The sequence below is a fragment of the Protobothrops mucrosquamatus genome, unplaced genomic scaffold (assembly GCF_001527695.2).
Source record: "Protobothrops mucrosquamatus isolate PMUCROS unplaced genomic scaffold, P.Mucros_1.0 scaffold_294, whole genome shotgun sequence".
Classification (NCBI taxonomy): Eukaryota; Metazoa; Chordata; class Lepidosauria; order Squamata; family Viperidae; genus Protobothrops; species Protobothrops mucrosquamatus.
Genome location: NW_015386370.1, coordinates 567,726 through 595,321, shown reverse-complemented (window position 1 = coordinate 595,321; position 27,596 = coordinate 567,726). Strand labels below are relative to the sequence as shown.

General features: G+C 38.5%; 2 protein-coding genes across 2 annotated transcripts in view; one reads left to right on the top strand and one right to left on the bottom strand.

Annotated features, from left to right (window-relative positions):
- The first annotated feature begins 880 nt into the window (after window positions 1–880).
- On the top strand, window positions 881–15,781 carry PRDX6 (peroxiredoxin 6). Its single transcript, XM_015832007.2, has 5 exons — window positions 881–1,074; window positions 7,474–7,630; window positions 12,712–12,858; window positions 13,821–13,967; window positions 15,492–15,781. Exons 1-5 carry the CDS (start codon window positions 983–985, stop codon window positions 15,615–15,617), a joined length of 669 nt encoding a protein of 222 aa, XP_015687493.1. The 5' UTR covers window positions 881–982; the 3' UTR covers window positions 15,618–15,781.
- Window positions 8,439–27,596, bottom strand: part of ANKRD45 (ankyrin repeat domain 45) — a 45,139-nt gene continuing 25,981 nt past the window's right edge. The window contains exons 5-8 of the mRNA XM_015832006.2: window positions 21,093–21,231; window positions 17,535–17,673; window positions 11,294–11,338; window positions 8,439–8,675 (exon numbers count right to left, since the gene is read on the bottom strand). Coding sequence (XP_015687492.1) covers window positions 8,567–8,675; window positions 11,294–11,338; window positions 17,535–17,673; window positions 21,093–21,231 — 432 coding nt within the window. The 3' untranslated portion in view covers window positions 8,439–8,566. The remainder of the gene's footprint in view (window positions 8,676–11,293; window positions 11,339–17,534; window positions 17,674–21,092; window positions 21,232–27,596) is intronic.

Sequence of the window (27,596 nt, the reverse complement as noted above, 5' to 3'; positions counted from 1 at the left end):
AAGACTCTAAACCGAGTTAAAATTAGATCACGTGAATAACTGTGATCACCAGATCCTATTAGCTGCTAACTTGAAAAAAACACTTCATTCTGGAAGCCATTCGGTATCTTTACCAATCGGATTGCAGCCATAAACTTTGCTCACGCGATTTTTTTTAAAGAGCAGAGAATAGCGCAGGCCAGTAGGACTAAATCCAGGGACGGTGTTCGCGAATGAGACTTTCTAATAAGTGGCTTCGCATTGCTTCGTCCATCGTGATCTCAACGCTTGCAATTCATTCAAGATTTCCTTTAAGGGGGAAGCCATGCCATCTCCCCCTTCTCTAGTGTGACGCGATGGCGCTAGTCGCTTTCATGTTTCATTTATTTGTGGGCCGAAAGGAAGTTGTTTAGTTCAAAACAATTTAAATTAATAGCAATTTTAATTGCAATCCTAAATATTTGATTCAGACCTTGAACTGAACATGTAATCCATTAGGCTGTTTTATAAACTCCATTTTTACTTGTACGCTCTGCGCTCTCGCCAGTCTTTTAACATTTCCCAGGCTGCCTCCAATTGGAGATTTTTCCTGGGGTTGAGGCGGCGTCGATTGTTTCTGCAAACACCCCTCCCCCTCCCCATTACTTGCTCCTCCGATTGCCTGACGTTTTAGCCTTTCTCCCCAATTATGCTTGCAATTATATGAATATTGCCAAGAAGCATCGTCGTGCAACATAAGATGACTTTGCTTCAGAATCGGAAAACATATCCAACCCTAGCCGTAAACTTCCCTTCCTCCGCACCTACTATAAAAGCGACGTTCTGCTAGAGTAAGTAACCCTAACAGCGGAAGATTCCAGCAGCTCCGCCCCTTAAGCCCCGCCCCCCCCGGTAGGCTCTGTGCGTCCTGCTATTACTTCACTCCTTCCACCCTGCCTTTCGGGTGTTCGGACGCCACTGAGCAGCTTTCCCGCTGTTGCAGAAACAGTCTAGGTCTAGGACCATGCCGGGCCTGCTGCTAGGAGATGAGGCGCCTAATTTCCAGGCTGATACTACGCACGGTCCCATCCGCTTCCACGAATTTCTGGGAGACTCGTGAGTATGAGAGGCGACCGTGGTCGCTGGGTGAAGGCTGCACACTTAGTAGGGTTACTCTATTCCAGAGGCTCCCAACCTTTTCTATACCCCGCACCCCTAGAACGCTTCTGATATATTCTCGCACCCCTTACAAAAGTTCGAAATAACGGCAATGAATTATGCATATACACTATAATTTTGAAAACCCACGTTTTCGCAGCCCCGGTTGGGAACTCCTACTCTATTCGGTGGTCCTCGCTTGATAGGACCGCTTTGCCATAGAGCTTTTGCTCCTTTCCTTGGTGGGAGAGTTGGCGTAGAGCCGCAACCGCAGGCGGAAAAACGGCGCTAGAGCAATTAAAAGGGCTGCGGCATCTTCGTGCAAACCGTGGATAATTGTCTTGGGTGGAGGGCGGGGATATCTATCCTTAGCTAATTACCTCCAACGACTGAAAAAGGCAAAGTAAAACTTTGACTCTGATCCCTCTCCCTTCTGCCAAACACTTGCTTTAAAAATAAGCAATCTGGACTCTCCAGTAGTTGCCAAACTACGGCCCGGGAAGTTCGGCTATACTTGGGAGTGTTACTTGAGGGTCTGTAGCGCCCAAAGTTGCCCAATTCTGCCTGGGAAGGAACAAGAGAGGGTAACAGCCAATAACGGTGGAGCCTGCCGGTTACTTATCTTTCATCCCATCCTTAATAGTTGCAAGATGTCCTGCAGGGAAAAAAATGTTTTACACATAATGCATTATTGTGCCTTTAATGATCTGTCTTCTTTGAACTTAGCTTATAACCTACCATGAAAGGTGGAATGTAAATTCTAACAATGAAGGAATAAATTGATTGTTGAAATATCTACAATATGAAAGAAGTGGACATTATTTAATTCTTACTTCCTAATGCTGGAATACAGAGTCCCATTTAAATTGGTGGGAAGAAGAGAAAAGAAAATCATTCATGCATTGCATAGGTTGTATTTATTGTCACAAAATGTGGCTTTCAACAGAGTTAATATATCAACTAGCTCTAAATTCTCAGAAACCTTTGAGCAAGTTACTGAGAATATATGCTGAGAAATGATATTGTTCACATCCTTTTGAATTTTCTAAACGGCTTTGTCCACAAAAATGAACTGAATGGTGGATTAGATAATCCTTGGCAAAGTTTTCCTATGCTGCGCTTTTGGTAAGCGGGTACATTGTGCTTAGCTTGGAGATCTTCAGAGTTTCTTAATTTAACCTTTATTCTTCTATCCTTCTAATTAAATGTATTCTGTAGCATGAAGTGCCGCTACTGTACATGGTATGTGCTATTCACATTTAGGATGTACTGTATAATATCACAATAACTGTTGATCCAAAGTAGTCAATCTCTTTGAATTATTGGAGACATATTTGGAATTTTGAGAAAGTTGAAGTTCCTCTTAGTAAAGGTTGCTGTAGGGAGGGAACGCCTCTTCATTTGGTAGTTACCATGGTAAATGTGGCCAATGGCAGAACACCCCTTTATTAGAAGGCAAACTAGTAAGATTATTCGGAGCCACTTCCTGGTCTACTAAGTGTTGTCTACTGCCCTATCTTAATTTTTTTCTTTTTTCTTGAGTGAATTGACAGATTTTCAGGAAAGTACTGAGCAAACACCTGTCTTATTTTTATTTTCTAAAAAAACTCTCTGAGCCCTATTTTTGTAAATAAAGATGATGTTAGAAGGAGAGGTTTTGTCAGCTTCCCTCTTTTTAACTAAAGGAGATTTTTAAAAAATCCGATGGGACCGGGAAGGATTGTGGTATTCTCTATTCCTGTTGTGGTTAGAGACAAGCAGTTTTTCTTTGGAATCTGGGTAGAAAACTAAGAATACTTTAATTACATTGGGGAATCATTACTAAGCATGTTGATTTTGTAGGTCCCAATTAGGTCTAAATTACAGTTTCTTTTACTGTATGAGCTTAATGAATGTTTTAATTGATTGCAATCTAGTTCATTAGATGCTTATATTATCCACTTGAGAATAGTGTTACATATACATTAGGCTTGGTGCAGTCCTTCAGATTCAATTTCAAAAAGGGGGGGCAACATAATTACTATAACAATTTTAAAGTAGACTATATTTTCTTTGGATTTATCCATGCATCCCAGGAAAAGATGTAGATGCTTTAAAGAAAATGAAGGCCCTTTAGTTTCATGCCCAAACTGTGCTGTTGTCCTTCAGATTAACCCAAAAGGTTAATTTTGCTTCTCACTTCCTAATTGAGGTACTGAACGTTTTAAGTTTACTATGTAATCTGATGACCATTTGGGATTTGGTTATAACTTTGGTTATAGGACACACAGTCCTATCAAATAAACATTGTAATCACCATTTCTTGTTTTGCCTGGCCCGGAAAACTGGTTATAATTTTGATGTATGGACTTTTTCAAAGCTGCTAAACATGGTTTGAGAAAAACAGGAAACAGCAGTTGATGACTTCTAATTTGATTGTTTAGAGCAAGTCTTTTCAACCGTGGTAAGTGTACCACCTGTGGTACATTAGCATGTGGCAGGTGGTACGCAGCCCTGCCCAGCCAAGTGTAGTGGGGGAGCCAGCACAGGCAAGGACTTACTGTGAGAGAGTCCTCTGGAGCTGCAGAGTGGCTGGGGCAAGGCAAAGAGCCCAGGCTCACTTCCAGCTCACCTGGAAGAGAAAGGAGGAGGAGGAGGAGGGCGGAGACAGGAGAGGCTATAAAAGGAAGCAGTTTGGGCAGGAGAGAGAGAAAAAGCAGCAGCCTTGGGAGGAGGCGGAGTCAGCTCTAGCTGCACCAAGGGAAAGGAGGAGGAGGAGGGTGGGGGGAGAGCAGAGGAAACCAAGCAAGCAGGCCATCTACAACTGCTGTAGCAGCCATCTGTGCTGGCAGCAGCAAACAGGCAAGAAATGCAGCGGGGGAGGGGTCGCCCTCCATGAGGAATAAAAAAAGGCAGCAATCAAGAAAGGCAGCATCAGCTGGAGGTGAGGCAGGGAGGGAGATGGAGAGTGGAAGAATTCTTATGTGCTTTTGTGACTTTGAAGTTCTGGGATTTGTGCAATGTGAGCTTTGTGTTCTAAAGGAGTGTTTGGCAATTTCTATTTGGCTGATGGCTGATGTCTCATATTAGCTTCTATTGCTCTGCTATTGTTAGCTGTAAGTTTTGCTGCAAGGGATTTTGAAGTATTTTTCTCCTGAATGGATTTTGCCTGTAGCATTCCTTTACTTATGAATGGAGCCATTTGGGGAGGCTGCCTTAGCCAGTACTTATTTACATTTTTTTTCTTCCTTAACTTTCCTTTCTAGCCAGTAGCTAATTCTTAAAGGGGAATGCGCCTTTTTAAACTAGTTCCCTCAATGGTTTCTCTTTTCTGTCTCTTGAGGCTTTTCCTTGTTTGAATATATGGAAGAGAGAAAATATGGGGCGGGGGGTTGTTTCAAATTCTTCCTTCAGAAGGAGATGGGAATGAGAAGGGAGGGAGGGAAGGAAGTCCTGCCTTAGCACTTGGCCACCAGCAGCCCTGCCATTGACTTTGCTTGTCAAAAGGTTGCAAAAGGGATCACATGATCCTGAGACACTGTGACCATCATAAATATGAATCAGTTGCCAAGCATCCAAATATAAATCACATGATCCTGGGCATGCTGCAATGGTCATAAGTGTGAAAAATGGTCATAAGTCATTTCAGTGCAATTGCAACTTTGAGCAGGGCTGGGTTTTTTTGGTCATCAAGTTTTTGACACCTTGCTAGGTGGTACTCGAATATTGCCATATCCTAAAAGTGGTACAGTCGGTGAAAAGGTTGAAAAGCCCTGGCTTAGAGGATAAAGGTTTAAAAGAAATGCTGATACATATGTCTGGTAATAAGCAAAATTCAAATTGATCAGTTTCCCTATATTAAAGGCATACCACAATGAATTTGTTGAAATGATTCTATTTGGGCCAATAACAAGCCTGTAAGGATAAGGGACTGGAATTGTCTCTTTCATTTGTGCAGTAGTGTTACAATAGTGTTAGAACATTCTAACTTAGATCCATACATTCGTATGGGTATATTCTTTTGATTATTGAAAACTTGAAGTCTTTCTTAAGATTATATTAATCATTAGGCTAATAAATATATAAAGATAGATTTTGGAATAGTTTTATAACTAGATTTATTTTTAAAAAAACTATGTGCTTCTCTAATATAATGTGATTACTCTGGAAATACATAAAATACAAACATTTGTTCATCATAGTTAGAATGAAAAACTGTTTTCTTTAAATCAGTAATATAATCCCTTGGGTTAACTATTAAATTGGTACTCTGAGACAAGTAATTTCATTCTCAGAGATACAGACAAAAGAGCAAAGGGTAGATTCCTGTTGCTCAATAAGTTTTTTGTTCCCCTGTAGCAGCTGCTTGACTAGAGTCCAATTTGGCAACTTCCTGAGTACTAGGCATTCAGCACCCATAGTTCTTAGCCAACATAAGGATATGGTGGATGAGTGTTTCAGAAGTTGAAGTTTGATATATATGGAAGATGTCAAATTGGAAAAAAACTAGAATACAAAATGAATCTTTGCAATAGGCCAAGAGTACAGGATAGAACATTATATGATTGCAAGAGAAATAAAAGGCTTCCTATATTGGCTGACATAAATTCTGTATGTGAATGTAATTTACATCTTCATCTGATTATCATACGTTTGACGATAGTATTAAAACAAGTGTGTCAGCAGTTGTCTTACAGTGTTGTAATATGCATGCAGAAATCAACAGTGATCTATTAAGGGTTTCCAAATTTGTCCTAACTTTGCTATGTACTTTTCTGCTTGAGCCTCCAAATTACGGTAGTACTATCTGCAACATTTATAGTATTACAGCAGCTTTTGTCGCCCACACAGCCATAAATATTTGTAACAAGCCAAAGTAATCTCAAAATGATGACAAATTTACAGAATGGAAATATTACCATTGCCTTTTTAACAGTGACTCCTTAGTTTAACAAATCCTTGATAATATGAGTGACTTTTGTGTAACTTTAAAGTGAGTTCATGCATCTGAATAAGCCATAATCAGGTGTTCTTCATTTGGACTACTATTTGCTAAACCATTTACTAACCCATATAATTTTATAAATCTATTTTTCTCTTGAAAATCTATTTTTAATAAATCTATTTATTAATATTTAATAAAAATCTATTTTTATAAATCTATTTTTCTCTTCACACATCAGAATAGGCCCAAAATTACCAAGACAAAAATTGTAGACATAAATTAAGCATTAAGACTTCTTAAACTTGAAATATATTTTTTTAATTTGGATTATATAACAATGTGTAGAATTTTCAACATTTTGTTTCAAATAACCCCATAGCTCCTAGAAGAAAAGATTATTTCATGAACATCTCTGATTCCATTATGCTTAATTTCTAAAAAGTAACAAAAAGGGAACAGTTAGTTTGTAGCTGTTGCATATATGTAATTCTGCAAATCTCCACTTTTATTGAAACTGGCTGCACTTAACCATTGTTCATGCATTGCCAAACAAAAACTGGATCTTGCACAAAGGATTTTGGGAATATTGTACTATTGTGAAAAATGTCTGGGTATGTTGTACAGGTGTGTTTCCACCAAAAGATCTTGAAATGCAGGCAGACCAGTTTGGAGAGGTGGGAGGCAGCATTACCTTTTAATGGAGCAACAGTATGAAGGCTTGTCAAGGTAAAAATCTCTTTGGCAGTGCTCCAGTTGAGAAGGTATTCATGACTGAGGACTGAAAACTAAATCAACTTCTGGGTGTTGAATAATGGGGCCAGTACAATGTAAGTGGAAAGAACAAAGATAATTCTGCTGGTACATGAGGAAAAAAGATATGCTAAAGTTATTAAAATAACATAACAAGCTTTCTAGCTCTCCAGAATTCTGCTGTGGGCTGGCCTAGCCTCTTCCAACCAAGTGTCCTCTAGATAAATTTGATTTTAGATTCCATAATCCCTAGCAAACAAAGGATTGGGGCTTTGTTCAAGATATGGGATTTAAATACCATCTTATCTGGTGAATTGTATTGGAAAAGGCTGAGTGTAGAGCTGAAAAAAAGGGGGGGGAAGGAGTAAAATTAAGGAGAATCATTTAAATCATGGGTCTTCAAACTTGGCCCTTTTATGACTTGTGGACTTCAACTCCCAGAATTCCTCAGTCAGGCACACTGACTGAAGAATTCTGGGAGTTGTAGTCCACAAGTCATAAAAGGGCCAGATTTGACCCCTGATTTAAATATTCCAAGCTATAAACTTTCTAGATGCTATTTAGTGTCAAGTCCTCTCAGCTAGCCAGATCACAGTTGAAAACAAACTTTGAAATAATATTTTAAATCTGCTCTGACTTACTAGGCTTCAATGCTATCAGCCATGTGATTCTTTTTCTTTCAGATGGGGCATCCTCTTCTCTCATCCAAGGGACTTTACTCCAGTGTGTACCACAGAACTTGGTCGAGCAGCAAAACTAGCACCAGAATTTGCCAAGCGCAATGTTAAGTTAATAGCCCTCTCTATTGATGATGTCAGTGACCATCTCGCTTGGTGCAAGGTATTGTGGGGAAAAAAACAATGATAAGAAAGATGGGATAAGAACTGGAAAACATTTTGATAGTCTGCATTTAATGTTTTGAGGGATTGCTGAAATGGACAGGATTAATCATGTATGTAGGTTGGGCAGTGATATTCAGATTTTCTTTTTAAAAGAAAAGGTAAGACTATTTTAGAATATTGTTTCCTGTCTCAATGTGGTAAGAATATACACTAGTAAATTTGACAACCTCATGCCAAGTTGTGACAGTGCATTTAGAGAAGGCTTTTAAATGTACAGAAAAAGAGGTTGAGGACCACAGATTGATAATCCTTAACATTTGGTCTTGAGACTCCATCCTGATGCTCTTCTGTAGTTCTATTATGAAGAGATTGAAAACTTCAACATTAATTTTACATTCATCATAATCTTTACAAATACAATTTTAACTGTGGTTAAATTGTGGATAATTGAAGCAAGTAATTTCAGAAACCATGGTTTCAAGATTATTATTTAATATATATACTGCAATGCTAGAGAATTATCTGTAGACAAACCAATATTCATAGGCATTCCTATAGAATTATTTCACTGTTCTGTCCCATGTACAAATGTGAAAAAAAAATAAAAGAATAGAACTGTTGCTGAGGTTGCAGGCTCCAAAATTCAGGATTATATTTCCTTTAAATATAATGTTCTACAATTCCTATCATCCTTATAATTGTATCGCAGTTCAGATGTGAACACATTATGGCTGGCTTCACAGGTTTAAGCATACTTATCAATTGTAAGAGAAAGACAAAAACAAAACAAAACAGTAAGACAGTAATTTGTGGATATCAATAAATATTTTGATTTTTTAATAAAAGCATTAAGACTGTTTTGGTAGGGTTTTTTTTTTTACAGAATAATGGGTTTAATTTCATGCTGATATATTCACATCTAACATGTCAATTTTCACAACAGGCACAACAATACATCTCCGTTATCCTGGCTTTGAAGCCAGTGTTCAGGAACTAGATTACAGGAGGAGTTTGCAGGCACATATGCTTGATGAGTTGATTTCCTACAGACAAGATACAAGTCATTAAAAAAAATTGCCTATTGCAGAATATAAAAACATTGAGCACCACAGAAAAATTTATATTAGGATTTAAATACCAGGGTTTTCTCACCTCAAAGATTGGGAGACACCTACCGGTAGCTAGTATTTATATATAAAAGGGTTGTGTCCAACCTGAAGATGCTGGTTCTTGCCTTACCATTTGCAGCACTCAGTCATATTGACTTATATTTTGCAGGCGGTAATGTAGCCTTATTATAAGAAAAGTGACAAAATTAATGAACTTTATGAGGAATTTATAATTACCCTTTCTGGTGCTCTAATACATGACAGATAAAAAAAGTTAGTTTTTATATATACCAGCAAATGAAAAAAAATGCATAGCAAAAGTATCACATATGCTATTTAAACATGGTGCTAAATCATTTGTAGTATCACCATGACGGAATAGCTTGTGTTGAAAACATATACAAAGGACAGTGTCTTTAGAATGTAAACACATAGCTTACTTGTCATGAAGTTGTATTTTTGCCAGTGCTAGTATCTGCTAAACATTTCATGCAGAGGTTCATTTTTTAATACTTTCTGAACTCTAAGATTGAAGTGCACATAGACCAAATTCAACCTAAGAATGTGTTTCATTATGCATATTTAATTACTCCATTATTCCCTGGTTATTTATAACATAAGTTATATAATCATGTACTTAATATATCTTTAAAAATGGAAATAAGTGCTTCTACAGAAATAACTAATTTCATATATACAACATAATAACAAATACCCAAAGAGCAGCAGTGTAAAACGTTTGTTAGATCTTTTGAAAGTATTATTTAGTAACATTAGATGATGCTACTATTATGCTGCTACTGTTTACGATTTTTTAAAAATTATTATTCAGCTGCTTTTCCAGATAGTTGAAAAACAATTCCTTTTCTAGAGAGCACTAGCAAACATTGCCTATGCCAGTGATGGCAAACCCTTTAGAGACTGAGTGCCCAAACTGCAACCCCAAACCACTTATGTATCATCAGGTGCCGGGTGGGCGCGGCCCATTGGGTGGGCGTGGCTGCAGTGGTAACGGCAGACTGGGTGGGACTAAAAAGTTCAATCAATTCCAACTTTGCGAGATCTTTTTTTTCCCCACGAGAAGTTGAAATTGATTGAACCTTTTTTTTTTTTTTTTGCACACGGCAGCAGAGGCCTAAAGCGAAAAGTTTTTATAAAACCCAGCTGAAAGCCTAGGACTGGGGTGACGGTGCATGTGCCCACAGAGAAGGCTCTGCGTGCCACCTGTGGCACGCGTGCCATAGGTTCGCCACCATGGGCCTATGCACTGCTTGAAACCTACTAAAATAAAAAGTCAACCCTGATTTCTAAAAAAAGAAAATAAATTATGCTTGTCTTTTTTTAATACAAACATAGTGGGTGAGTAGGTTGACTCTTCAAAGAAATTTCAAGATGTTCCCTGCATTGGCTGGAGAAACTTAATTATTTGTATGTAGGCTTTTTAAAAGAGATGCTAAAATTTATAAAGAAATCATTGTTTCATATGCATAAAATGCTTGCATGAAAATTTGAGTTTATAAAGCTGTACTTGCAGATCAATAAATTATACATGTAAATTAATTGAACTTTCAGGTAAAATCTTACACATAAAAAGCAGTATTCAAACAGCTGGTGTTATTTAATTAAAATGAAACCAGGAAAGGTTTTATCTTAACATTTATACATAAGGTTCAGACAAATTATTAAATGAGAAAAAGCAAAAACGTTCAGTAGCATCATCCATAATAACTGGTTTTGCTTGTTTCCCTTCCAAAAAGCACATAAAAGTATGCTTATATTGTCATATCTGCTACTGCCTACTCTACCTTTTTTATATGAATTACTTTGTGCACACATCTTCTTAGTACACTTGCATTTAGAAGGCAATTAAAATAACATCTGATTCTTCATATTGTGGCCAGCCATTGGAATAAAACTGGTCCTGTAGGTAATGGGACATTTGAGAAGCATTGATGGAAGCATATGCAAAGTAACTTCTTGGATTGAGTTTGTTCCTGCCGATTATAGGCAGCCCATGTACTGGTATTCCTTGAAACCAGTCACTTAGCCACTTTTCAAAGTTAAATGGACCTCCTCAAAGATACTTACGATCCAGTTCTGATGCCCAGCCCCTCCCCATATGATCACATGACCACATTTTGGACGCTTGGCATTCAGCCCAAATTCATGGCCATTTCTAGCACCCTGTAGTCATCTGACCACAATCTACAACTTTTTGCTAAAACTGAAAAATGCTTAGCGACTGCAGATTCACTTAACCATTGTGATTTGCTTAATGACCACTGCAAAAAATGGTCCTAAAATTAGGTCAGGTGATGACCCACTTTATGGCCATTACAACTTCTGGTTGTAATGGGCAGACTCTGTTAAAATTGTAAGTTGAGGGCTACTTATAATAGTACAGAAATTGTCATTACCTTCTTCCAGGAAGTATTTTTTATTTCCCAGTCTAGTCCAGGGATTTTCCAATTGTCTTTTATTTGTTTATTTTTTAATTTGGCCACCTGTTGGACGTGCTCTATAACCTATATATAGATCAAAATTTCACTTACCAAAAATCATTCACATTTTTTTGCTGACAACAGAGTCTTGTCCACCTGTATTAACCATAAAATATATCTAGATTAATTATAAAATATGCCAGCATTGTCTCCAGACTGATGGAAAATATCTCTAACTTTTGTCTCTGGTTTTTAATCTTCCTTCTGCTGGTAGTATGTCACCACTACCTAGTTGACTAACTGGAATTGTGGCTCTAGGGCCTTACATTTTCCACTTATCTGCTTTACATCTTGTGCAAGGAACTACCGTGTTTCCCCGAAAGTTAAGACCCAGTTTTATATTATTTTTGCCTCCAAAAGAGGCATTAGGTCTTACTTTCGGGCAGTGTCTTATATTTTCTGTGACACCTGCTTCGCCTCGCAGCGGCGGGACCAACTGCCCCATCCAGCAGGAACCTGCATGGCTGCTGGCCCACTTCTGCAGGAGGCCGTGCGGCACATTGTGCCACTGCTGCCATGAGGCAAGCCAGGTGGAGGAGGGGGTGAAGCTGCCCCATGTGCCCCGCACCCGCTTCCTTCAGGCCTCCCCAGCCAGGCCATTTGTGGGGAGGAGGCAGTGGCTGCTGCCAGGTAGATAATCTTGGGGCGGAGCGTGAAGCAAGCCCCTCCAGTGGCACACAGCAGCAGCAGAGTCTTTTGCCGTCACTCCCCCCGGGCGCCGAAATGGCGGAGGGGGACCTGGTCAACTCCGCCCATCCTCCATACGATAGCATGGCAGTCCAGCTCAGGAGGGGAGTGTAAGGGAGCAAGGAATGGCCTGGCTGGGGGAGGCCTGAAGGAAGCAGGTGCGGGGCACGTGGGGCAGCTCCACCCCCTCCACCTGCCTCGTCTCATTGTGGCAGCAGTGGCACAATGTGCCATGAGGCCGCCTGCCCCATTGCGGCAGCCAGGTGGGAGAAATGGGCGGTGTCCTAACTAGGGCTTATTTTTGGAGTAGGGCTTATATTAGGCCCACCCCCACAAATTTTGGGGGCCGGGGTTTATTTTCAGGGAAACACGGTAGGTATGCCATTTCAGTATGGAAGCTAATGGTTGGCGTCTGATATCAGCAAGTCACTATTGTAGAGAGCCAGTAGTTCACAGAAGAAATTGCTAGTCTGGAATGGATGTACAGATGCAAATCTTAGTTTCCCTGTTTTGAGTGAGTTTTTACATTTTTCCATCAGTACCAAAATCTGTATAAATAGAATGCAATACCTCCTTGCAGCTATTTTTTTGTTTATTTAGGTTACTCTGGTTTAAACAGTTTTAAGTGTTTTGATCATTTTTATTAATCATAATGGAAGGCTTCTGAAAACAAAGTTTTTTATAACTAAATGAAATAGCACTAAGTTTTTGTACAGAGTTGACTTTGCACTAATTGTAATTGAACAAATTTGTAATAAAATATTAAATTTTCCCTCTTGCAGGACATCAGTGCCTACAACAGTGACAAGTCTATTGACAAACTCCCTTTTCCAATAATTGCTGATTCAAAACGGGAACTTTCAGTCCAACTTGGCATGCTGGATCCAGATGAGATAGACAAAGATGGAATGCCTTTGACTGCTCGTGTGGTAAATACCCATTGCCTCTTTAACATTGCTTTTTTGCAGGCTGCAGTTTTCTCAGTTGCTTATGTACCATTTATTGCCTTATTTCTATTTAATCTGTTATTATTTAACCAGATGAGAACCTGTGGTCCATCAGGTCTCCCCATGTAGCCAATAAGTATATCTGCAAGAAATAAAATTGCTGACATATCTAATGAGAATGGAATGGGTTATTAAATAATAAAGTTAGACTAACTTGTAATATTATTTAGAAACCCAGTTCTATAAAATAGATTCCAGGAACTGAGAAGAGTAATAAGTCATTGTTACCAACCTCCATTTGTGACTAACTCAAAATGAAATATGTTGACAGGTGGATTCTCTTTTAATCTTTCAGTTATGAGATTTACTAATCTTCCCTTTTGTGCTTTGTTTTTATTATGTATGCATGTGTGTGCGCGCGTGTTTATATATATATAAAATTAAAACTAGAAGGGGATAGATTGCCCTGTATTTTAAGTTCTGCACTCAAAACCTGAGTAGGCCACTATGAAATAAATGAGTTACCTAAGTTTACACATCAACCATTTCAAAAGAATGGTTGCACAGGAATGTTCTCATCTATTTCTCAAATTTCTTTCGTACATAACAGCTGTAATCTTATATAAATATTTCTCACTTTAATGATAAAGAAAACCTATCATATCACAATTGTGCCAGATTTAGGATTACAAATGCTGAATAAATGATTTTGGATAAGAACTTAGCCTCAAATGCTATGTGGGAAAATTCCTATCCAAGAATTACATTTTATTAAATACATTGCCCCCCCCAATGCATTTGCTATTTGTCTTAGGAAAAATGTAACACTAAATAGTTGGAAAATTATATAATTCCCCAAAGGATTTGCAAGAAATGGATGATTTATAGAACAATATATATGTGATAATTTGTTTTATTTACAATTCGGTAACTTTGCTCTATAGGTATTTGTTTTTGGCCCGGATAAGAAGCTGAAACTCTCTATCCTCTACCCAGCAACCACTGGCAGAAACTTTGATGAGATTCTAAGAGTTGTTGATTCCTTGAAATTAACAGCTGCTAAGAAAGTTGCTACACCTGTTGACTGGAAGGTAGCTGTTTACTTTTATAAATCATTTAATCTAAAGTTTTATTCAAATACTGTGAAAATTGTTGAAGAAACAGATTTTCCTATATATTGTGGGAGTTGCTAAATACAAAAATATTGAAATAGATTGGATAATGACCTCCATGACGTTATCAGAGAAATATCTCCTGAGAGTACAAGTTAGTGTTGTGAGATTACAATTACCATTGTCCTAAGTGGAAAGGTTCCTGGTCCTGATGATATTTTTTTTAAAAAAACATAGATATATTTATGACAGCCCTATAATCAATTGGGTGAGCTCTCCAGCCGTAATCTCTTATGAACTGTCTTCAGTTTCTTACAAGTGTACTCTGGTTTACCCTCCTAAGACTTTGTTTTTTATCAGCATTTTCATTAATTTTTTTTGCACATTAAAATGTTTGGATATAGTTTTATATATTTATTAGAGTAACCTGAATTTGCCACAGTGATACTTTTTTCAAACCTATTTAAAAGCTGAACTATGGATTTCCTAATGTAGGTTCTTTAATGCCCATAAGGTCATCACCTGAAAATACCTTTTTAAAAAAAAGCAGGGGGAGAAGAAAAATGATACTTGTGAAATTTTGGTAAATTTTATTTCTGTTTGGAAAATTCTATGAGAGGTGTTTTGAATATCTGTGGAAGAATATTCCAATTGGGCGATATGTTTTATTGGGGTGTGTGTGTGAAATGTTCTGTATGTTGTCTGTTTCTACGTATATACAGAGCACCGAGTTTGTAAATTATTTTACATATCCTAAGGTGTAATATGAGACAAACTAAGTAGCTTTTACTTAGCTACAGATTGTTTTTGTAGGAGTTTGTGGCAAGAGCTCTTTGGCAGGCACTTTTTATCTTGGAGGTCTCCTAGTCCAGCCCCTTGCTCAAGCAGGAGAACTATACCATCTCAGACAAGTGACTGTCCAAGTCCCTTCTTTAAAACCTCCAGGGATGGAGCGCCCATGATTTCTAGAGGCAAGCTGTTCCACTGGTTAATTATTCTCACTGTCAGGAAGTTTCTCCTTAATTCCAAGGTTGCTTCTCTCTTTGATCAGTTTCCAACCATTGTTTCTTGTCCTGCCCTCTGGTGCTTTGGGGAATAGTTTGACCCCCTCTTCTTTGTGGCAGCCCCTCAAATACTGGAATACTGCTATCATGTCCTTTTTTTCTCTAGACTAGCCAAACCCAAATCCTCGAAGTGTTTCTCTTGTTTTTGATTGAGGTAATGTAAAGAGGTACAAAATTAAAATCCTAGTCTTAGATTTATGCATTATAACTATTTTGTCAACTACATGAAGCATATTAAATATTTCAACTGTAGAAATGTTTCTCATAATTTGAAATGTAGAATATATGCAATAACGTATACAATCCAGCTTCAACAATATATGTCTAGGAAGATGATAGTGTATGTATGCAGTCTGATTCATTGACTGAAGGTTCTGGGCTGTCCAGATAAGAATAATTAGTAAAATTATTACTAATTTTCTTTTTCTTTCCTTGTGAGCCTGGAGACCAGGTCATGGTTATTCCAAGCTTATCAGATGAAGAAGCCAAAAAGCTCTTTCCAGGAGGGATTTGCACTAAGCAACTTCCATCGGGCAAGAATTATCTTCGTTATACCTCTCCATAGCAATTGTGAAGTGAAATCATATGAACAGAATGCTGATCGCTGGGACTTTGCAGGACTGGTTGCTTTAAATGTGTAGCAAAAGGGAAACAAAGTATCTATTAATGTCTTTTAACCCATTGATTGGTGTAGCTTCAGTTAATCGGTTTAGGCTTGTTTTGTTCAAATGTAATCAGTTTTCCTCGCCTTCTTGGAATTGAATATACCATTTTTAAAGCAGTACAGATTTTTCTTTAATTGATTTTCTGTTTTTCAGTGACATAAAAACTTGATTCATGAATAGCGGATTAATATTTTTTCATTAATAGGAATCAATTACTGTTATGTGTAAAAAAATGCACATCTTGCATTATGTTTGTAAGATTATCATAAATGAAGGTTCTTGGATTCAGTTTACAAAATAAATTGAATAAACTATTACTTCAGTTTGGGATTTTCATTTTAATCCATTAATTAAAAATCTAATTCAGAAAAATGTGTGTTAATTTTGTGAATCATTAAGGCAGACGTATGGGATAGGTTTAACAAAGATGCCATCTTTTATTTAGCTGGTTCAGAAAATGAATTAAAATATGTATCATTATTCACTCATTCTTAAATATGTCAATACAATGGAATTTCTGCAGGACATCATTCAAATTATTTCTAAAAACAGGTTTTGCCTTCCACATCTAATAGAAGCATAGAGATTCTACCTCTATGCTAATGATTTGGTTATTTTGATCCTTCTGGAAAAATGCTTAATTCAGTTGGCCCCTGGTGATGCTTTGTTTTTGTAGAAAAGCAGAGTTTCAGATTTAAATTATTGTGGGCTCTCACTCCTCTATTTGATGTTAATGAGATTTGACAGCATTACCTTAGAATTAAACAGTGAGTCCTTGTTTTTGATGTATAGAAATATAACAGTAAAGTTTCTCACATGATAATTAAATATCTGTAGTTGACCCTTTAGATTAAGTGAACTCTTAGCCATGAAAACCAGCTGAGTGATTTTGGGCCAATCACACACTCTCAGCCCAATCCACCTCACAGAGGAGGAGTTGTGGAGGCAGGAGCAAGAGAAAGGTGTTTTGGATATGTTTGCCGCCTTGAGTTATTTAAAAATAATAAAAGATGGGATACAAATAAATAACCACCCTATTTTAATAACATCCACTCCATCTCATACTGAAAACTAGTCTTAATGTTCTGCCATCGGGTTCATACTCCATCCCAAAACTGCCCGTGTTTCTGTTGAGTTGGGATGAATGAGACAGCATTGTACTATTGCTATGGTGCCCTCAGGCTCGTTGAACTAATAATGCTCTTGTTAAGCAATAGATTAGAAGTAATAAAATGCTGGTGAAATTCTTACTATTTATATTCACAAATATCTAGGAGAGTTGCCAAATTTTATGGGATTGTAATTATTATAAGAAGGTTGTCAGTTAATTTTGGGGATGTCCAAATATATTTCTTGATTTGTTTTATTAATTATAGGGATCTTATTATATGTGATTGTGACTGTGTTTGATCTTTGACTATAAATAAGTGAAAGCTCCAATACTGCCAGCACGCATGGAGTGAATGTGGGTTGGAAGAGAGCATAGCTGTGTGACCACCTTAAAATAATGCACTGATGAACTCTTGATGAACTCACTGCCTGTAGGGGCAGTGACTGGGTTAATGTTTCAGGAGCATCAGTGATGAGGATTTGTGCTTGCCAGCTTGGAGGGGACTGTGGGCAGGCAATAAAATCCAGGTACGGTTTGCAGACAAGCAGTGGAATATTGACCTGAAACCAATGGCTGTGGTGGGGGTGATTATTGCATTGCCACAATTCTTACCAACTGGAGAAAAGGAGATAGTATTTTATAATTTTAAGAGTTCCACACAAATAAAACACACTTCTGGCATATAAGGGAAATTGCATACATTTACCCAATCAACTCTGCAATTTTCACATGTATATTTGAAGGACGCATCTCTTTACTAGAACCCTGATTTTTTGTGGAATTTGAGAATGGTGGAATGTATAGAGTTGGAAACTGCTTGTAAATCCATGTAATTATCCTGAAACCTAGAGGGACAGAAATTATTTTGCCTTATTGCAAAGTACAGAATACTTTTTGTGAGTAGAAATCTAATGCATGACATTTCAGTTATTCAGTGAGTAAAGATTTTTTGTGTGAAATAAGTGAAATTATTTGATTCACAGAAACCAATTTGATAGATCTCCCCTATTTAGATTTAGAATTTCCCCCCTTAAGAAATACAATAAAGTTATCCATATTCAAACCTTCAAGTGCTAAAGAGCCGTGGTGGTGCAGTGGTTAGAATGTAGTATTGGAGGCTGATTCTGCCCACAGCCAGGAGTTCGATCCTGACAGGGTTCAATGTTGACAACTTTCCATCGTTCCGAGGTTGATAAAATGAGGATCCAGATTATTGGGGGCAATATGCTGATCCTGTAAACTTCTTAGAGAGTGCTGTAAAGCTCTATGAAGCGGTATATAAATCTAACTGCTATTGCTATTGAAACCTCAAAACATTTAGTTTGATATGCTCTTTATTTTTGAAGGGTGTGGTATCACCATGCCTAAACCGAAAAGAGCTCTCTGAGAAGGAAAGGGGTTTAAAAAGATTGGCAAACAATTGGTCATCAATCATTCTACTGTTCAGAAAATCAACTACAGTGAGGGGGAAAAGTATTTTATCCCCTGCTGATTTTGTACATTTGCCCACTGACAAAGAAATGATCAGTCTATAATTTTAATGGTAGGTTTATTTTAACAGTGAGAGACAGAATAACAACAAATAAATCCAGAAAAATGCGTTTCAAAAAAGTTATAAATTGATTTGCATTTTAATTAGTGAAATAAGTATTATCAATCAGCAAGATTTCTGGCTCCCAGGTGTCTTTTGTACAAGTAACGAGCTGAGATTAGGAGCACTCTCTTAAAGGAAGGGCTCTTAATCTCAGCTTGTTACCTGTATAAAAGACACCTGTCCACAGAAGCAAGCAATCAATCAGATTCCAAACTCCACCATGGCCAAGACCAAAGAGCTGTCCAAGGATGTCAGGGACAAGATTGTAGACCTACACAAGGCTGGAATGGGCTACAGGACTGCCCGTACCAAGCAGCTTGGTGAGAAGATGACAACATTCAGTGTGATTATTCGCAAATGGAAAAAACAAAACAACTGTCACTCTCCCTCAGTCGGGGGCTCCATGCAAGATCTCACCTCGTGGAGTTTCAAGGATATGAGAACGGTGAGGAATCAGCCCAGAACTACACAGGAGGATCTTGTCAATGATTTCAAGGCAGCTGGGACCATAGTCACCAAGAAAACAATTGGTAACACTACGCTGTGAAGGACTAAAATCCTACAGCACTCACAAGGTTCCCCTGCTCAAGAAAGCACATGTACAGGCCTGTCTGAAGTTTGCCAATGAACATCTGAATGATTCAGAGGAGAACTGGGTGAAAGTTGTGGTCAGATGAGACAAAAATCGGGCTCTTTGGCATCAACTCGACTCGCCATGTTTGGAGGAGGAGGAATGCTGCCTATGACCCCAAGAACACCATCCCCACTGTCAAACATGGAGGTAGAAACATATTTTGGGGGTGTTTTTCTGCTAAGGGGACAGGACAACTTCACTGCATCAAAGGTGATGATGGATGGGGCCATGTACCATCAAATCTTGGGTGAGAACCTCCTTTCTCAGCTAGGGCATTGAAAATGGGTCGTGGATGGGTATTCCAGCATGGCACAAAGAATTGCATTTTTGTAAACATGGTTTTTTTATATAGAAGAATTTTTTTTAATGTATTTTCAATTTTGTGTTATGGGACTATTCGTCTGCAGAGGGTGGGAGATTTACCAAAGTGTGGGTGTGGTTTATGCCAATACGCTTCTGTTCCGGCCAATCAGCTTGTGCACGGAGGGTGCAAAATAGGTGGGGTGGGTGGGACTTAGGTGGCTCAGAATAGTCATTTCTCTACTACTCTTGGGTGAGAACCTCCTTCCTTCAATCAGGGCACTGAAAATGGGTTGTGGATGGATATTCCAGCATGGCAATGACTCAAAACACACGGCCAAGGCAACAAAGGAGTGGCTCAAGAAGAAGAACATTAAGGTCCTGGAGTGGCCTAGCCAGTCTCCAGACCTTAATCCCATAGAAAATATGTGGAGGGAGCTGAAGGTTCAAGCTGCCAAATGTCAACCTCAAAACTTTAATGACTTGGAGAGGATCTACAAAGAGGAGTGGGGCAAAATCCCTCCTGAGATGTATGCAAACCTAGTGGCCAATTACAAGAAATATCTGACCTCTGTGATTGCCAACAAGGGTTTTGCCACCAATTCCTAAATCATGTTTTGTGAAGGGGTCAAATACTTATTTCACTCATTAAAATGCAAATCAATTTATAACTTTTTTGAAATGCATTTTTCTGAATTTTTTTGTTGTTATTCTGTCTCTAACTGTTAAAATAAACCTACAATTAAAATAGACTGAACATTTCTTTGTCAGTGGGCAAATGTACAAAATCAGCAGGGGATCAAATACTTTTTCCCCTCCCTGTACAAGTGTAAAAGATTTCAAACAACTGCCAACTTGGCCAGGCTAAAAGAAGTCTCTAAGAACTCCAGAATTTCATCACAAGATCTACTGGTAGCTTTCTTTACTACTGATGTCAAAGTGCATGAGTCTATCATTAGAAAGAAGTGGTATAAATTAGATCTACATGAGAGGTGTACCAGGAAGAAACCTTTGCTGTCCAGAAAGAATATCGGGGCAAGTATAAAGTTTGCTGTAGATCTAGATAAAGACCAGGACTTCTGGAACAATAATGAGGCAGAATTAGAGTTATTTGCCAGTAATTTCTGAAGATACGTTTGGCAAAAACCAAAGACCAGAAGAACTTGTTAACAGGCCTGTTTAGCAACTGTTTGAAGTATTTTGGCACTGGCAAAATAACCTTATGAGCATTCCTTGCACTTATGGCAATTGTACCATCTCTGCTGTCATGTGGTCGAAATTTGGATGCTTTCCAACAAGCAAATTTGGATGCTTTCCAACAAGCAAATGGAAAGTGAAATAACAAGTCATTGTCATATTATGTCTCACTTAACGATGTGCAGTGATCAGTTTAACCATAGTGGGAGAGACATAAATCCAACAATCCAACCTGGTCACGTAATGTTTTGCTTAGTGAAAGAGTGACTGGACCCAATTGTGGTTAGTAAGTAAGGACTACTATAGATTTGTCATTTGATGGGACACTGAAAATCCTAGAAGAATTGGGAGGAGTGAGATTTTCAGTAAACTTAATTAACAAGGTAGAAGGTAGAAGTAAATCTCTATGAGAAATTTATTCTGGATTATGCAAAGATTCAACACCTAGCATGGGCCAGCAGAAAACATTTCCTGTAAATAAAATAGTAATTAAAAATGTGAGAGTTCTGTTATCCAAAGGTAAGCTTAAAAATACTCACGTGGTGCAGACAATTTTGTGAAGATAGGAAGCATGATGTCTTCCAACTGCTGCTTCTGATCAATAAATTCTTGTGTAGCAGGCTCTTTTGTATTTTCAAGCCAGTCCAACTTGGCCTGACAGGCCTTGATGGAGGTTGTCTATACAAAGAATAAACAAGAGTATCAGCAAAAAACAGCATTTTAGCAAACAGCAATCTAGCCAATATGTAAGGCATACAAGGTGTAGTAACTTTTGAATGATTTCAGAGAATGGAAATTGTTCAACTTCTTCAAATATTTATTTGTCTTCATTAGGGTTCTTGAAAAATTTCAAAATACACAAACACAGAACATTTAACATTCTAGTAACTCCAGAAACCTCTTTTTACAATAGCCTTCATATGCATCTCCACAAAACAGAACCTGCAAAAGAAAAGGATAGGAATGCAGGCAAGCTTCCAATTTCACCATCAACACTTTGTTGAGCTAGCCCAGTGGTAGGCAACCTTGACTCTTTTATGACTCGTGGACTTCAACTCCCAGAATTCCTGAGCCAGCCATGCTGAGAGGAAAGGGAGAGGTTTCCAAGCTGAGCCATGCTGGCTCAGGAATTCTTGGAGTTGAAGTCCACGAGTCATAAAAGAGCTAAGGTTGCCTACCCCTGAGCTAGCCTTTATACATCATCTTCAAGATATGGAGACACCACAGCAAAGTTGAGCGGTGATCAGAAAAAGTCTAAGCTTAAAACCTTGCATGAAGAAAAAAGGAAGAATGCTAAAGGTATGTGGGGTTTGAGGAATTTGTTCTATTTTAATAAAAGATGAGAAAATTATGGGATAATACATATAGATTTTGTATCTCCCAAAAAGATAAGCATGCAGTTGCTACCCAACAATACAATGTCTCAAGCTATATCCTGCAGAATTTCGCTTATAGCAGCAAAAGGAAATTTCATTCCTTTCACTTTTGTGTAAGAAAAGACCTATGTTTTAAAAGCCAAGCCAAATGTTGGGTAGCAAGACATGAGAAGTAGCTAAGGTAGTATAGTATTGCCCCTGTAGATAAATGATCCTGTGCCTCTGATTTCATGTTGCAATCCATAACCCAGGACAAGCAAGTAAGAATTGTTTGCTGCAAGTGATCCTTTATTTTATTTTTTCTATAAATATTTTATTAATTTTCTAGTTTTACAATCATAAGTACTTAATAAACAACGTGTTGTTCTGGGTCCATTAATAATTCAGTGGTACATATTAACTTCTTCAATCTAGGCCCAATATTACACCATCCAGTGCATCCTCTCTTCTTACAGTAGTACACATTTTTCCACATTAGGTTAATACAATTCTTATTGTTGTTAATACATATACAATTGAATGTCAACATCTTTGTTACATTTTCCTAATAATATCGATAATGTTAGTTTAAAATATCTTTTCTAACCAAAATATATCTTAATTGCATTTGCACTTAATATCCATTTGTTCAATTAATATCCTGCTTTTCCCAGGTAAGATATCTTTTCCATTTCTGATATTATTGCTACATCTTCTAATTCTTCATTTGTCTGAGTCTGTCTGTTAGTTCCTTTCTTTAGGTCCTCCATCTTTGGATCTGCTTCCTCTGATTTTCCTTTGATTTTGTGGGTTGCTAGTTCCTTCTTTGTAGTCATTTTTTGAGTTTGTAGATTTAGATTAAAGAATTGTTCTTTTATCTCCTTTGTGTTATTTTTAGTCTCATCATGAGCTAAGGCAATTGTCTCTTGTATTGATTTTAACATAGAATTTCTTTCTGAAATTCATCAACATTTTGTTGTTGGTATGTCAAGCTGGGGGTTTGGGGGACAGGTGTTAGGGATCGTTTTTTACCATTTGAAGCTAAGTATGGAACATCCATTTTGTTTTTGTATGTAGTCTTTGTAGTCCAATCTATTTAGAGATTTAAAAAGTTTCAGTCAGTTGTCATTTGAACTCCTAATTATCTAGCCAGCCTATCAGTCCATCCTTAAGTCTCCCCTCAGCAAATATAAATAAAGTTCAAATTTTTCAAATTTTTCTGTCCAATGAAAAACACATGCTTTCTGTCCAGAGAGAGAAGAGCAATTAAAAATTGTTCATCAATCAAAGGTTTATAGTCCAAAGTAGTCCATCATCTCAATCAATAATGCATGTTTCTTCTATAGGGAAATAGCTCCATGACACAGCTCTAAAAGTCAGTTAGTATTTATATTCATAGTCCATAGTTTATTGTCTCTGCCACACAGATAAGCAGCCCAAGAGGAGGTTTTTTCCCCTTTTCCCAGCTGCAGTCTTCAAAAGTGAAAGTTTCTGAAAACAACAAGAGTCTTATCTGAATCTGGGCTTTGAGCCAAGGCATAATAAATTGTAGTGCTGTAGTTCACCACTAGATGTCATTAATGTCGTCTTCCAGCTTTTTACATCCAAACTTATATTACAAGCTTTTTAAGTCTCTTTTAAAAAAATAAATTTCAAAAGCACTTTTAGTCTCCAAATTTCAAAGTTATATATGTGTATTGATTCCAAATTAATCTTGTAATTTTCTCTATTTTCCCCCAAGCAATTAATTCGCCACTTTTCTTTTCCTGAGGGAATGGGATGGAAATTCCCCTTCCCTCTCTCATCGTGGAGGATTCTTTACTTTGGGCGGTTTTTTCCCAGGAAAAAGTCTTAAAGTCATAAAGAGAGGATAGGGTTTCACCCAGTTCCATCCATGTTGCTTGAAAGTTGCTGGTTAATGCTTATTTTCTTCAGTTGTCAGCAGCTTCTGACTGGCCACACAAATGTAGCCAATCTTTCCCCCGCCGGTTTGGAGGGCTTCCTCGGATCAAATGGAAGGGCCGCCACCCTCCCGCAATCAACAAGGGTCCTCTCCTTCTCCGTCACCTCTTCAGGGTGACTTTCAAGCCTTTTTAGGGTCCCCAGCGGGATGAAATCTAACGTGGAAGATGGAGCCCTGTCTTCCTGCGCCCATCAAACCGGAAGTCAAGTGATCCTTTATTTCTAAGGCATATGTAAACATGCAGTCAGGAATTAAACTTTAGATTTACTTTGGTGTGTAGCTATTTGACATTTATCTATGCTAGGTCAGTAATTGAATGACATAGGTCAGACATGTCCAAAGTCTGGCCCATGGGCCATTTGCGGCCCGGGTTCCGGTTTAATACGGCCCTCTAACAGCCCTCCCTGCTCTGTGTAAATGCGGCCCTCCCACGGCCCTCCCTTCTGTGGTAGACAGTCTTCTGCTTGAGGGCAGTGCGCATGCTTGACTGCGGCGCGTTGGGAGCGACAGAGGGCGGTTACGTCAGGGCCAGGCTTCCATCACAGCGTGAAGTGAGTTTCTCTTCCCCTCCATTTGCTGTGGCTGCGGAGCAGAGACTCCATCTCCAGCTACCTCCTCCGCGGGACTTGCGGTGTACTTGCGGTGTGAGACAGACCGCCATTTCATGGGCTGGGATGTGGGGAGCTGGAAAGAGGTAGGTAGGGCCCTGGCCTAGCAGAATCTGTGAAGCTGTGGAAGTGTGTGAGCTGTTACCAGAGAGTCTGACCGTGTCAAAGCAAATAACACAGCTTCCACCTGCCAAGGTCAAACAGAGGCAGAATCATGCAAAATCATGCTTGCTAAATATGAACAAGGAGCAGCTCTCCAAAATGTGATTCCTGCCATATTACTCTCATATTACTCTCATAAACATATTTCCAGAAGGGCCACATTTTTACTTTGGCACTGCACCCTTCCCCCTTCCCCCTTCTGGCCAATTTATAAAATGGCGACTATAAATAAGAAAAGGAAAGTTGACAGTGAGGGCCGCCGTTTCCAGGAAAGGTGGAAAGTGGAATTTTTTTTCACTGAAATACAGAATCACTGTGTTTGTCTGATATGTCAAGAGACTGTGGCCGTTTATAAAGAATTTAATGTCAAGAGACACTACCAGACGAGACATAGCACATACGACAAACTAACAGGGCGCGACTGCAGTGAAAAGTTGAAGCAACTTGAAGTGGTTTTAATGTCACAACAGCGATTTTTCACAAGAGCCTGTGAGTCAAATGAAAATGCCACAAAGGCAAGCTATGAGGTGGCAACGTTAATTGCTAAAAATTGCAAGTCTTTTGTTGAGGGTGATTTTATTAAAGAGTGCGTTATGAAAATGGTTGAGAATATCTGTCCCGAGAAGAAGCAAGAGTTTGACAACATTTGCCTGGCTCGTAACACTGTAGCACGGAGAATTGAAGATATTTCATCAGATATTAAGAGACAGTTGACGTCCAAAGGACAGGATTTTGACTTCTTTTCAATAGCCTGTGATGAAAGCACAGACCTATCTGACACAGCTCAGTTGCTGATTTTTTTGAGAGGGGTGGACGATGAAATAAATGTGACTGAAGAGCTACTTGACCTCCAGAGCCTTACGGACCAAACAAGAGGAAAAGATTTATTTGTTGCTGTTAGTTCCGCAATAGATGACATGAAACTGCCCTGGAACAAAGTTACTGGGATTATTACTGATGGGGCACCTGCTATGGCTGGTGAACGAAGTGGATTATCAATCCTAATCTGTAACAAGATGATTGAAGAAGGAGGCGAAGCTATTAAACTCCATTGTATTAATCATCAACAAGTTCTCTGTGCTAAATATCTCAAATATGATCATGTTATGAAACCGGTTGTAAAGACTATTAATTTTATTCGCGCTAAAGCTCTGTGCCACCGCCAGTTTAAACAGTTTCTACTGGACATCCAGGCTGAATATGAAGATGTTTTATATCACAACGATGTAAGGTGGCTCAGTCGAGGGTCTGCGCTGCAGCGTTTCTACTCTCTCAGAAAGGAAATCAAAGAATTCTTGGAAACAAAGGGACAACCGATGCGAGAACTATCTGATACTATTTGGCTGGCTGATTTGGGGTTTCTAGTTGACATAACAAAGCATCTGAATGTACTAAACACGAGTCTTCAGGGAAAAGATGCAGTGGTGAACCATCTTTATTCACACCTCAAGGCCTTTGGAACAAAGCTGCAACTTTTCCAAAGGCATTTGTCACAAACACAGCCCAATACCATACATTTTTCAGCATTGCAGGAAATAATGAACAGTTTTTCACAGGACAATATCAGTGCGCAAATGAGCAGGTATGCAGCAGACATCGCATCTCTGGCTGGAGAGTTTAAATGGCGCTTTCAAGATTTTGCAGCTATTGAAAAGAAGATCAGCCTTTTCTCCTCTCCATTCTCTGTTGACCCCGATGATGCTCCAGATCAGCTGCAGCTTGAGCTCATTGAGCTGCATTGTGACAGCGAGTTACGCAGTCGTCACCAACAGGTCTCTCTTGTGAACTTTTACCGCCAACTGGATAAGGGCAGGTTTCAAGAGATTCGGACATTGGCTAAGAAAATGCTGAGCTTGTTTGGCTCAACATATTTGTGTGAGAAGACATTCTCTGCTATGAACTTTAACAAGAACCGTGTGAGGACAAGACTAAGTGACTCTCATCTGCGTGACATTTTGCGCATCAAAACCACTGCCTTTGTACCAGACCTAGCCTATTTGCTGCAGTCCAGATCTCAGTTTCACCCTTCACATTAGTGCAGGTAAGTTTTTTTTAAATTTATTTTAAATACATTGTGAAAACTCAGCTGTCAGTTGATCTTAATGTTATGAAATGAAAAGTATGCCATTTGCAATTAACTTAGCATAAAATAATTCATTTGCATTTAATTGTAATGGTTCAAAGAATGTTCGGAAAAATGTTCGGCCCTCCAGCACGTTCACTTCATCCAATCTGGCTCTCTTTGAAAAAAGTTTGGACACCCCTGACATAGGTAATAGACAATATCAGCTTAGGGTGTTAACTTACATTGCATGTATTTTTGAGACATTGGAGATCCTTTTTAAATCACTGTTTTAAGCAGTACTGTATATTTAAACTGCTTTGCCACTGTATGTTTTACATATAATTTTTACACAAAAGTAATCATATTCTCTCATCCATTTTAAAAATAATTTTATCATTTGCGTGATTGAGTAACCAATGGGTGAACCTAATTTCCTAGTCACAAGACTCATAGTACAAACCTAGGAAAATAGAAGAGAATGTCACAGCACTCTTGATGTACCTATATCCAGAACTAGCAAAAGAGGGCAGCAGAACTACACAACACACCCAACCTAGCCAAATACACAAAGATCGAAATACCTAGAATCATGGATATTTTCAAGATCAGTCTCATTACTTGCTTTCAGTTTTATGGACAAATATACAATAAATCAGAGGAATGCCCATGGGATCATAACACAGTGTCTAGAGGCGCATTATTTGCTTTGGCTGAATTTTCTACAAGACTTTTTAACAAATTGGATTATATTGCAAATATGGCTTCGAAAAAAACTGCGCCCTCGATTGTAAAATATACATCTCCGATGACCCAGACACCTCAGTCAACTTCAAAAACTTCCCACTCGTCACACCCTCCATCTTCTTCGTCCCCACCGCCCTCCGGCAAAG